The sequence below is a fragment of the Ursus arctos genome, unplaced genomic scaffold, assembly GCF_023065955.2.
Source record: "Ursus arctos isolate Adak ecotype North America unplaced genomic scaffold, UrsArc2.0 scaffold_10, whole genome shotgun sequence".
NCBI classification, from domain to species: domain Eukaryota; kingdom Metazoa; phylum Chordata; class Mammalia; order Carnivora; family Ursidae; genus Ursus; species Ursus arctos.
The window spans coordinates 64,446,796-64,459,340 of NW_026622764.1; the positions used below are offsets into that span (position 1 = coordinate 64,446,796).

At 31.9% G+C, this 12,545-nt stretch overlaps 1 protein-coding gene across 6 annotated transcripts in view; it reads right to left on the reverse strand.

Annotated features, from left to right (window-relative positions):
- The window catches only part of NBEA (neurobeachin), a 662,109-nt gene that overhangs the window by 579,872 nt on the left and 69,692 nt on the right, over positions 1-12,545 (reverse strand). For all 6 annotated transcript variants that reach the window (XM_048215508.2, XM_048215507.2, XM_048215504.2 and 3 more), the window contains exons 3-6: positions 9,200-9,300; positions 8,864-8,959; positions 3,187-3,308; positions 1,267-1,393 (exon numbers count right to left, since the gene is read on the reverse strand). In XM_048215508.2, the coding sequence (XP_048071465.2) occupies positions 1,267-1,393; positions 3,187-3,308; positions 8,864-8,959; positions 9,200-9,300 (446 nt within the window). The remainder of the gene's footprint in view (positions 1-1,266; positions 1,394-3,186; positions 3,309-8,863; positions 8,960-9,199; positions 9,301-12,545) is intronic.

A 12,545-nucleotide genomic window follows, 5' to 3' on the forward strand; every position in this document is an offset into this window, starting at 1 on the left:
TATATTATTAGCAGTCCACCAAGTTCAAAACTCTGTGGCAGGTATATAGGGAATAAAAAGATGAACCCAACACACAGCTTAGTTTCAATAGTTATAAATAATGCACATATAAATGAGTAATAAAGGTTTAAAAGAAAGAATTGTTATAAGAAATACTGAAATAATATGCTATGAAAGAGATTATATCGGAGAACAAGGAAAATCAAGGAAAGATTCCAGGGAAATGGTGTTCTATGGAATGGAACCTAACAATAAGGTGGGATTTGAAGACCTACAGCCATAAGTGAGGAGACATAAATGTTTTCACGCCAGAGATTGAACATCTGAAAAGGAAAAGATAAAAAGTGAAATATGTACAGTTCAGTTTTGAGAGAATAAAGGGTATAAGCAAAAAGCTGAAAATGAAATCCAAATCATGAAGGACTAGGCTTAAAATGTTAATTTATTCTAGTTTGTGAGAAGCAAATGACTGGTTTGAGCTGTGGAAAAATATGATCAAGAATATTGAGAGGAAGAAACAAAGGATCCAAGATAAAGAGGGAACAATATGAAGAATTTAAGCAGCAAATAAGGAATTTTTTTAAGACATATATTACAGAGATACAAAGTACAGGAGTGGAAAATTGCACTGATATCATGATCAAAAAGGGGATGGAGAACAAAGCTGACTCAAGTCCTCAGTATCATGAAGATGGTAGGCTGCTTAATCAAAACAGGGGACTTAAGAACATACTGAATATGGGACTGGAGATGTAAATTCAGTGTTACATATTCCGTAAAGATGAGAGGCCAGAAAGACATTTACATGGCAGTATCTCTGGTAGATGAGGATATAAGAATAGAGCTCGGGATAAGAAAAAGAGTGTAAAGCTATCGTGAAACTGAATAAAAATTCCCAAAAAATATAAGCTCCACGAAAGCAGGAATGTTATCTGTTTTGTTCACTGTCATATTTCTAGTGCCTACAACAGTGTCTGGAACTCAGTAAATACTCAATTAGTATTTACAGTAAGAATGCCATAGAATAGATCCCAGCGAGCGAGCAAGCAAGACAGACACTGCAAGAGGTCAAGAGCCTGATCTTTTTATGTGAATAGTTAGACATAAAAATAAAAAGAAAGTGCAGACAAGGAGAAGAGAAAAGCATTATGAGTCATAAAAAAAAGCAATAAAAGAGAATATTACAGAAGTCATAATAGGTGACTTTTAAGACAGGAGGAATGGTGAATTGTGTCATTCTCAGTAGAAATATTTACTTACACCTACCTTACGTGGTTGAAAATCGTATTTCACACAGTGCTGAAAACCTTTTCCTTTAGACTTCAGTGATGTGACTATTAGACAGTTGCCAACAAAGTGAGCAGAGTAACCAACTCCTTTGCTAGTACGAAAACTGTAAAGAAAACTGAGAATAGTATAATATCCTCTGATACAAAGAACTATATATCTAAAAATTATTAAATAAATAATATAAAATATTATTATAAAAATAAAACTCATTTCCCCATAGAGTAGAAGGGGTATTACATGTACCAAATAGAGACTAAACTATAAAGGGTTTAGAACAACTAAAGGAAGAGCTTTTAATTGAGAAAATTGAGGACGACAGAACCTTTTGAAATTTCAATGTAAAATATCACAAATACATAAGAACAAACTAATGGCCAATGAAAGCCTACCAAGTAGATTTCATTTGCCTTCAAGGACCCCTGAAATTAGCAAATACAGGTACCAGCTACTGTTTTCAAAAACAACTTACTCCCAATTCTATTATATCTTTAAAAATAGCTTACAAATTACAAAAAAAAAAAAAAAGAGAGCGCCAAGTTTGATAAATGATATAGATAATCAAACAAAGGAGTACATTTTTAGTTAAAAGAAGAAAAAAGATGTGTCTATGAAATACAGTTATTTCCTTCTAAGGGAGCACTCCTCCTAGCTGTGAATTTAAGCACAGTATTGTAAAAATTGTAAATGCTCTGCAAAATAATGGTATTATTGAAATAAATGTATGATCTGCCAAAATGACCATTCTGAAATTCAACACATTTATGTTTGGAAGTTCAGATGTTTGTTTAGAACTCCCTCTCATTACTATTCTTATATGATCTTTTCTAATAGAGCTTACAAGCTATTAATAGCTCACACTTTTCTGCACTATTTCTGAGCCAGTCAATGTACAAAAGCACTTAATTATTCTCTCATTAAATCTGATGTGATAGGTACTACTGTTATCTTCACTTTACAGTTGAAGACAACAGCACAGGATCGATAAGTAGTGAAGATAAGACTTAACCCCAGGCAGTCTTATTTCAAAGCATTGCAAGTATTAAATGAGTTAATACATGTAAACACTTACAATGCTTGGTATACAGTAAGGCAATCAATGAAAGTTTGATGTTCTCATTACTGTGCATAATTGGTAAACTAAAATTACCAAGCTCTCAGTCCTTACAGGTCAACCTATCTGAGTTTATCAACCCATTCTGTTAGTTATCTATCAAATAGGGGTGCCTGGGTGGCTCAGTCAGTTAAGCCTCTGCCTTCAGCTCAGGTCATGAGCTCAGGGTTCTGGGATTGAGCCCTGCATCAGGCTCTCCACTCAGCAGGAAGCCTTCTTCTCCTTCTCCCTCTGCCTGCCGCTCTGTCTACTTGTGTGCTCTCTCACTCTCATATGTCAAATAAATAAATAAAATCTTCAAAAAAAAAAGTTATCTATCAAATAATTACTTTTATTATTTGACTATTTTCTTACATAGTAGTTATCACTAATATTTTTAAAGCATATTTTAATTATGCTCATTGAACAAAGGAAGTAAAAAGGCAAAGTAATGAAATCTGGAAGGAGTTTGTTTTTTTCTCCCCTGGACTGGGAACTTGCATGTCCACTAACAATCCCATAACTAATCTGCTGTGGACTAGACAGAGAAGGTTTGTAAACCTTGACTTTCAAATTGCAATTGGAAAAAAAAAATAGTGAGGCAGGTTCCCTAAAATCAATAGCAAAAAATGAATAAATAAACTGACATGTGTCTTTATAGTTTTAACATATACAAATATAAATATAAATATATGTATATGACACAAACACATACTCATTCTATTTAATGTTGCCTTGATACTGTTACATATTTATAAAAGTGAAATATTTAAGATAAAAGCACTAAAATTAAATATATTACTTACCAATAAAGGTAAGGTTTATCCTTATCAACATTAATGTTATTTAATGGATCCATACGAAACCAAGTATTTAGGGTGAAGCCATTCTGATAAGGCCACTTTGCAATAGGAGGCAATGCAATTGCCTACAAGGCAATGAAAAAAGAAAAGTATCAGCTAAAGACAATGTGATAGTAACCAAGGTCAAATATAGCCTTTACAGATCAAAAAACAATGAAAGTATAAATATCAGAAAATCATGGACTTATTCCCAGCTAATGGCCTTAACACTTTCTATATCATCAGGTTTCAACATCCAGTCCACTAGACACTAAATTAGAACTTAAAGATTGCATTAAACTAAAAGATAGAGGAAAGAATTTGAGCCAAGCTGCCCTTCAAGTTTTCTAGACCTACTCTTCCACTAAGAAAGACAGGTGATCCAAGAGATCATTTGTTATTATCTCCACAGTAGGACTGAAAGAGCCCTAAATCACATAGAGTTGCAAACACTAGTGAACCAAATTACAATGGAAAAAAAAGTCTTACAAAAAGAAGAATCTAACCTTGAGTGATAATGAAATAATATTAGTCTTTGGTCTTGCTACAGTTGGTTCCAAACACACACCTGAAAGGCTCTAGAATAGCACTTTCCTCAGTTTCACTGTGGACTTCCAATAATTCCGTGGCTAAATAAGGATCTTTATATTATGGCCAATCTCTTGAACAAGGTAGTTACCTTTACTGAAAGACATTCTCTTAAATTTAGTATGCAACAGCTAGACTAAATGTTTCAGGGACCTGAAATAGCCCATTTCAAGATGGTACTCCTCAATCTTTGACTCTTACGTTTTATACCAACCACAGCCTCCTCTACAGTATACACTGTATCTCCAGGCTTTTCCTACTCTTTTTAGCTAATGCCTACAACCTCCCTTAGTCAATGTACAAAAGCTGACTGTACAGTACTGCCTGATGTGAAATCCAGGAACATTTACATCCAAACCATTTGTGCCTGATCTCAACACTCATTTCCTAGATTCCTTACATTTCCTTCTGATCCCATGGTGTTAATGGCATACCCCTTGGGATACCTTTGTGATTTTGGATTTAAGCTGTCTTTACTCTTCTTCCATACTTCCTTCTGAAATATGCTAGTACCCAAAACTGGATGTTCCTCACTGTGTCTAATGAGTCCACAGGACTCCAAAATCTGTATCCTTCACCGCCCTCTAGTCCAACAGATTCCAAAATCTATGCTCCTATCTATTTAATTTGCAAAAGAAATAATCCTGATGTTTAGATGGAATGCTTTCAGTAAACTATTTCAGTGAATTAGAAGAATTCACTATTTCCCAAATTAAGCAGATTCATGAAACAAATGATAATCATGAAAGGCAAATCTAAATAGTATATCCATAAAAGTCACAGATCACATAAAATATCATCTAACATTTGTCATTCACCTTTACATAACCCACTCCATAGAATTCCATTCCAAGTTGCTCATATGAAGGCAGCATAGCTCATAGAAAGGCACCTCCACAGCATAAAATATAATATGTAGTATGGTTATTTCAGAGGAAATGTAAGCAGTGCCATAATTTTAGTGATCCAAAGGCACTGCTATCAACAGTGGTCCAGACAGTATGTACCCTCTTGTTACTATCATGCTCATCCAGAAGTAAATTACCAAAAACACTGTAATAGTAAGGATTTTAAAATCAGCTCCTATCTGATTTCTTCAGTAGTTACAAAGCAGAGATAATACACCTGGAAATGAGCCAATGTGTTGCTAAAAAACAAAACAAAATAAAACACTGACTTAAGGTCAGATAAATTTTAGTTCAGGCTGTGACTCTGCTTTAGAACCTTAACAATGTCACATGTTGAGGCTCTTTCCACAACTAATTTAATAGCAATAATATCATTTATCTTATATATAACTTCTATGACTCAAATGAAATAACAGTTGTAAAACTTCTAGCTTCTTCTTTGCTTCTTCGCCTACATAAACTATATTCCTAATTGATACTACCCTTCATGAAAATGAGTGATACAGGGAAAACCAAGAAAGGAGGAGTGTAAGTCCATCAAAATCCCCTGAACGAAAACAATTCAAACATACACCACTAACAACATGTAAGTAAAATTCTCTTTCTCTGTGTGTGCATGCATGTGTGTGTAAAATGCATTACATATTAATAGAAAATATTCACAGATTTCTGGTAAATGGATCAAATATCTAAAAACAGGATGACTTGCAACCCAACTGAGGCAATTCAAACAACTTATTAAAATAGCTTTAACACTCTGTTTTAGCTAATTTTGCTAATTCCATCAATAAGACAGTAACTTGTTTATATTACTGTCAAAACACTTGGTTCTTCTTTCTCATCCCTTAAACTGAAATCTACTAGATGTCAGACCAATAACAGTTCTATAAAGTGTATTAAAATATATGTATATATGCAAATAGAACTATTACATAAATCTGAGAAAACCGGTACCTTCTTAGGGACAGTGACAGTGTTTTCTCCACTAAGCACCACAATGTACATTTGATATGTGTTCCACCCTAACAATCTGGTATGTAAAATTAACTTTCATCTGGAAAGAGATTTTTAACTTTGCTATTTTTGTTTCACAATTTTGTTGCAATAGAAAATTATAACTTTAAATAAAAGTTAGTAATAAATATTAAAGGAAACAAATAAAATCAGGGGAATGGTTGATGAAATGATATACTACAAGGATGCTTATGCACTAATAATAACCAAAGAGCAAGAAATATTTACATGTTTTACAACTAATATATTAAATAGTGTATTATTTCATTACGGGCTCACAGTAACACTCTTCGATGAGAATGTACTAATATTTTACATTAAAGTAAGCCAAGAGACATTAAGGGACTAGTCTTCCACAGTAATGAAGTAGAGGATTCAGAAATCAAAATCAGTTCTTCTAGTCAAAATTATACATACTCTCTACAATGTGACAATTTAGATAAAAACAATGAAATCAAGCAGACTGAGAAAGTTATATCTTTGAAAAGAACAGCAAAATGGATAAACTTTCAGCTAGATTAATCAAGAAAAAAAAATCCAGTATCAAGAATGAAAGAGAAGGCATCACTAAATATCCTACAGACATTAAAAAAGTAAGAAGGGGATATAATGGTAAACTTATACCAATATATTCAACAACTTAGATTAACTGGGCAAATTACTTGGAAGACAAAACTAACAAAGTCTTACTCAAAGGAAATAGAAAACCTCCCTATATCCATTAAAGAAATTAAGTTCATAGTTTAAAACCTTCCCACAAAGAAAACTCCAGTTCCAAATAGCTACAATAGTGAATTCTAGCATACATTTTAGACTAAGTAATATCAATTTACATAAGCTCTTTAATAGAAAGAAATAAATAGTTCCAAACTCATCATATGAGGAATTACCCTATCACCAAAACAAGAAAAAGGTATTATAGAAAAAGAAAACTGCACCCCCAAATCACTCATAAAAATAATTGCAAAATTTCTTAACATTAGGTTAGCAAATAAAATCTGTGCTGTATGAAAAGGTTAAAACATAGCAACCAACTAATTTTTATCCCAGGAACACAAAGGCTGGTTTAACACTTAAATATCAATCATTATAATTTACTACATTAATAAAGATCAACAAGAAAAACGATATGTTCACTTCCATAAAATCAGAAAAAGTATTCGACAGAATTCAACATTAATATCAATATATTGATGATTAAAAAACCTTCCAGTACATAGGAACAGAAACAAAAGATATTTAAGACTTTATGCTAAAGGGGCGCCTGGGTGGCACAGCGGTTAAGCGTCTGCCTTCGGCTCAGGGCGTGATCCCGGCGATCTGGGATCGAGCCCCACATCAGGCTCCTCCGCTATGAGCCTGCTTCTTCCTCTCCCACTCCCCCTGCTTGTGTTCCCTCTCTCGCTAGCTGTCTCTATCTCTGTCGAATAAATAAATAAAATCTTTAAAAAAAAAAAAAAAAAAGACTTTATGCTAAAAATTGCAAAACACTGAAAAATCACAGAAAACTAAATAAAGGAAGAGATATATTGTGTTCGTCAACTGGAAGACTCAATAATCTTCCCTGCAAATTGTTCTATAGATTTAACACAATACAATCTAAATCCCAGTAAGCATTTTATAAATTTGACAAGTTTATTCACAACATGTACTGAAATACTATCTAGAATAGCCAAAATTATTTGAAAATGAAGAACAAAGTTGGAGTACTTACACGACCTGATTTTAAGAACTACTTACTATACAGCTACGAAAATGAAGACAATCCAATATTGGCATAAAAGCAGAAACAGAGGACAAAGGAACCAAACAGAGTTCAGAAACAAATCCACACAAACACAGCTAGATAGTTTTCAAGAAAGGTGCCAAAGTAACCCAATGTCAAAGGACTGTCTCTTTAACAAATGGTCATGAACCAATTCAATATTCATATGCAAAACAAACAAAAAGTTTAATATCCAACCTTCCCTCATATCATATTTTTAAAATTCACACAAAGAGAATCATAGACCTAAATATAAGAGCTAAAACAAAAGAATTCTTAGTAGAAAGCATAAAAAAAAATGTTATGACCTTGGTTTATACTGATTTCTTAGATTACAAAAGCATATTCCATAAGAAAAGTTTAATTGAACTTCATCAAAATTAAAATCTGTTTCCTTTAAGAAATACTGTTAAGAAAGTAAAAGAAAAGCCAGATTGGGAAAAAATATTTGATAATTATCCATGTGACAAAATAACTTATACCCCAAATACGTAATGAACTCTTAAGATAATAAAGCCAACTTTTTTAACTGAACAAAGATTTGAACACAAATATCACAAACATGTAAAAGCAACCAATGAACACATGAAAAATGCTCAATAGCATCAGTCATTAGGGCAATACAAAATTATAACTACAATGAGGTACCACTATATAACCATTTAAATGCCTCAAATTAAAAAGAGGGACATTGTCCAGGATGCAGATCAACTGGGATTCTCATATACTGTCAAGGAGAATGCAAAATTTTCCACTATGGAAAGCAATCTGCCTGTTTCTTGTGAAATAAAGCACACACTTAGCATAAAATCCAGCAACTTCACTCATGTTTTTACTTAAGAGATGAGAAAACATGCCCACAGAAGATCTGTGTTCAAATGATCATAGCAGTTTTATTTACAATAGCCAGAAACCAAAAACTCAAATAGTGAATTGGATAAACTAGTGAATGGATAAACTGTAGCATATCCATAAAACGTAACACATCTCAGAATAAAAAGGAACACAATAAATTACTGGTAAGCTACAACATGGGTAACCTCAAAAGCATTATGGTAAATGAAAGAAGCCTGACAGAAAAGACTATACACTGTATGATTTTACTTATATGAAATTCTAGAAAAGGCAAAGTCATAAAAACACAAAATAAATCTGAGACTGCAAGGACAGGGGCTGGGGAGAGGGGACTGGTTTCAAAGAGACACAAGGGAACTTTAGGAAACGAGGAATTGTTGAAAAGCATGACTGTGGTGGTAATTATGAACTTTAAAACTCATAAAATTGTTGAATTTTATGTGAATTATACCTTAACAGAGCTTAATTAAAAATAAATAAATAAAAATAAACACATGTATTTAAAACTTACCGCAGCACTACAACCAGGGAAATTGAAAAAAGTATCAGGACCATGTCTTTGTGGCATCTGATTAAGAACTGATAATAATTTTACTGCATGTCTTGGCTAAGGAAACAAGAAAAAGAACTGTCACCATACAACTTTAGCAAAAATACCTAATGTATCATGTTAGACACTAGATTGTTTTCTAACTAGAGAGAAATTAATTTCACATCATTTACGAAACTCTTTAAGGAGAACGATTTCCATTACAAATTCAAGTTTATAGCTCTCTAGAGACAAATTGCTGAACATTAAGTATTAATGCACCAATACTGAATACTTTTCCCCCTGACCACAGCTTACCCAGATTCCACTTTCTCCTCGAAGCATGCTGAACAAAAGCTTCAACTCCTTGACAGTGATGCTGTAGCTGGCAAGAACCCCCAACATATCAACTAGAAGATCTTCAAAGGAAAATAAAGTTATTCTGAACTCTAGTCATGAGCTGCCATCTGTCAAGGTAATACACTTTTTGAAAGAGCAAAAGTTATCAATTCTCATTTCTACATACATATTTATCTAAATGTCCTCATGAATAGTCATTCTAATTAACAATTTTTAAGTCCTCAGACAGCCAAAAGCATTGTATTTGAATTTTAGGATTTTTCCCCATCAGATTTACCATTATAATTAAGTTTCCTTAGCAAATATATAAAATAGATTTTATAAATTCCCAGAATACACATACACACATACACCAACTGTATGCAGGGAAAGGAAAGCAAAAATACGCAAAGGTACAATGATTTAATGTTGTAAATCGGTTATTTATAAAAAAATGAGAGTTGACCATATTTTACTTTAGAATTATGTATTCTTAATAAAATATATACTTGAAATATTCCTTGCCCCATTAACAACAATTTTGAGCATTTACTCCTTGCCTGGCATTATTTCAAGTGATTTACAGTTATTAACTACACAAATCCTCATAACAAGCCTATGAAGTAAGTACTCTTATTAAACACTTCCTAAAATGAAGAAAGTGAGACATAAATAACCTAATCACCTTGCCCAAGAACACACTCTATCTTCTAAGTGGTAGGGTCAGGATTAAAACCTAGGCAGTGTGGCTCCAGAGCCCTCTCTGTTACCTACTAGTCTCTAAATCAAAGTATGACCTTAACACATTACTAGTGATATCCATTCTGTTCATGTGTTTATGTGCATATGAGAGACACACCAGCTCACCAGATAATAGGAAAATTATACATTTAATCTCTTGTCCTTGATTTCTTTCTCATGTAGACATTGTGAGTAGTACCTCTATCAATCGTTCTTTGTAAGAAATTAAACATCTAAATATTTATACTTCATTTTTTCGATTTCTAAAGCTCTTCCTAAGGATTAAAGATGCTACACAAATTATTACAATCAATCCACATACACATTCTAAATAATTTATCATCAATTAATTTAAAAAGCGAGTTAGAATAAGTTTAAATAATTAGTTACTAATATATAATATATATTCTCCAATATCATAAATTAATACCTAGAATTTGAGACTTTCAAAATATTTATTATGTAAATATTTCAAAATAGAAATTTAATATGGTTATTTTCATCAACAAATAATTGAATAATCTTACTTAATGCCACAATAAGTAAGCAATCCCTATGATTAAATTGTGACTATTGATATGCCATTTTTGAGAGAGATCTTTTAATGAAATAAAATGTTTCATCATTCAATAAAAAAGTTTATAGTTACTACATTTTAGTCAGATCTGTTTTTAAGAAAAAATTCTAGATAGAAATCAAGCATCTTAAAACCCTAAGTTAATAAGAAGCAGTTTCAAGCAATTAGCTGCAATGGCAAATTCACAGATTTCTTAAACATTTACCTACAAATACTTTCCTAAAAAATTAAACTTATTTTTCCAAACCTCTATCTAATCTTATATGTGTGTCACAAAAAGTAATCTATTAAATTTGTATTTAATTACATAATTATTAAAATTTCTTATTTATTGTACATATAACCAAGTAGTTCAGTTTAATTTTATTGTAACAGGTGTTTTTTTCTGGACAAAATTTTTAAAGGAGAAAAAATACTCAGACTATGAAATTCTCTTTTCAATTTAGATAGGTATTTAACTACCTTCCAGTAATACCTACACCTTAGTAAGTGAAAAGTGCCTCTTTGAACTTAACAAGCTATAAATATTCAGAGTGAAAACTTAGTAGTGTTTTTTGGTGCTTCATTAGTATGTTATCTAAATTTTATTTTCTCTGCTAAAAGTACGGTAGAGGTATTTTTCTGATGTTTATTCAATGATAAAATAACAAAAAGTGAAAGTTTTGTGTTACCAATATTATTATTATTGAGAAGCAAAGATAAGAGAATTAGGAGCTTTATATAATAGAAAACATGAACATATGAACTTTTGCAGTACTAATCAAGCTTACTATCATCTTATATCTCAAAGCTCATGAATTATGTACCAGTAAACTACTATGTATGTAATTGTGGCTCATTTTCTAAAGCGCACTTTATAAAGTGGTAGCCACTTTATTTCAAAAAACAAAAAAAACTTCAGGACTAAACCCAGATATAAGTACTCAAAGATCACATGATGTTCTATACAACATGTAAGCACCAAACATACAAGCTTATGCAAATAAACTCCTGTTAAACAATGCTAGAATTTACAGAATGGTTTACAGATGGTACATATCATCATTAAAAGGATGTTTTAAATTTGAATTTCATTTTTCATCAAGTTAACCATTAACAACCAGTATAGAGAATGCTAAATCACTCTAGAGATAGATGCCAGCTTGAAAGCAATTAGAAATGATTCTAATATACTCTATTAGAAAAACAAAAATGTTTAAATATTGTTTAAAAGACATTCATCTTTAAGTTATTCTTCACTCCATTATTTCTTAATGTTTTGTTCTACTAATATTAAAATTAATTATGCATAAATCAAAATATGAGAGAGGATTCTCTGGTGTCTGATACTTCTAGGGATCAGGTATGATACTGTGAGGAGTCATATTAACACTTTTAAAATCATGAAGACCCTTTTATATCAGAAGAGACTTATGCTGAAGATTCATGGCTTAAAAGAATCAACATTTTAAACTCTAAACTTATTCTCTGGGAATAATGTTGCTCTGGGACCATCTTTCAAAACATTTCTACTGAAGTGCATCTAACAACAAAGGAGAATGAACTTGCAGGGAGACAAAGGATTGGCAATGAATAATCACAGATTTCAAAGTTATTTGAAATAACACATAACAAGCACAAAACTTAGTATTTTTATCTTGAAATTCCATGGCAATTTTATTTTCTATTCTCTATCTGTTTATTTTAATACAAAAGTTTCTCTAAAAAGTATCAAAGTAAAATGGACATTTCCTAAAAATTCAACATGCTTATTCTAAGGATATTAGTTCCTCCTGTCATAGTTCCATATAAGCCAAACTGAAAAGCATGGAGCTTGAAGAAGTTGGCAAAATGCTCACTATACAGAACTGTAATACATATTGTAAAATTTTAATTATGTAAAGTTTAACTAAGTACTATGTAAAAAGGTACTGTTTATTTTTCTGATAGATTTCGTGGTTATTTATTCCGTGTAATTGAGATTTTCTAAAACCTGGAAAAGCAAAATCAGTAATTATGTTTATCTAA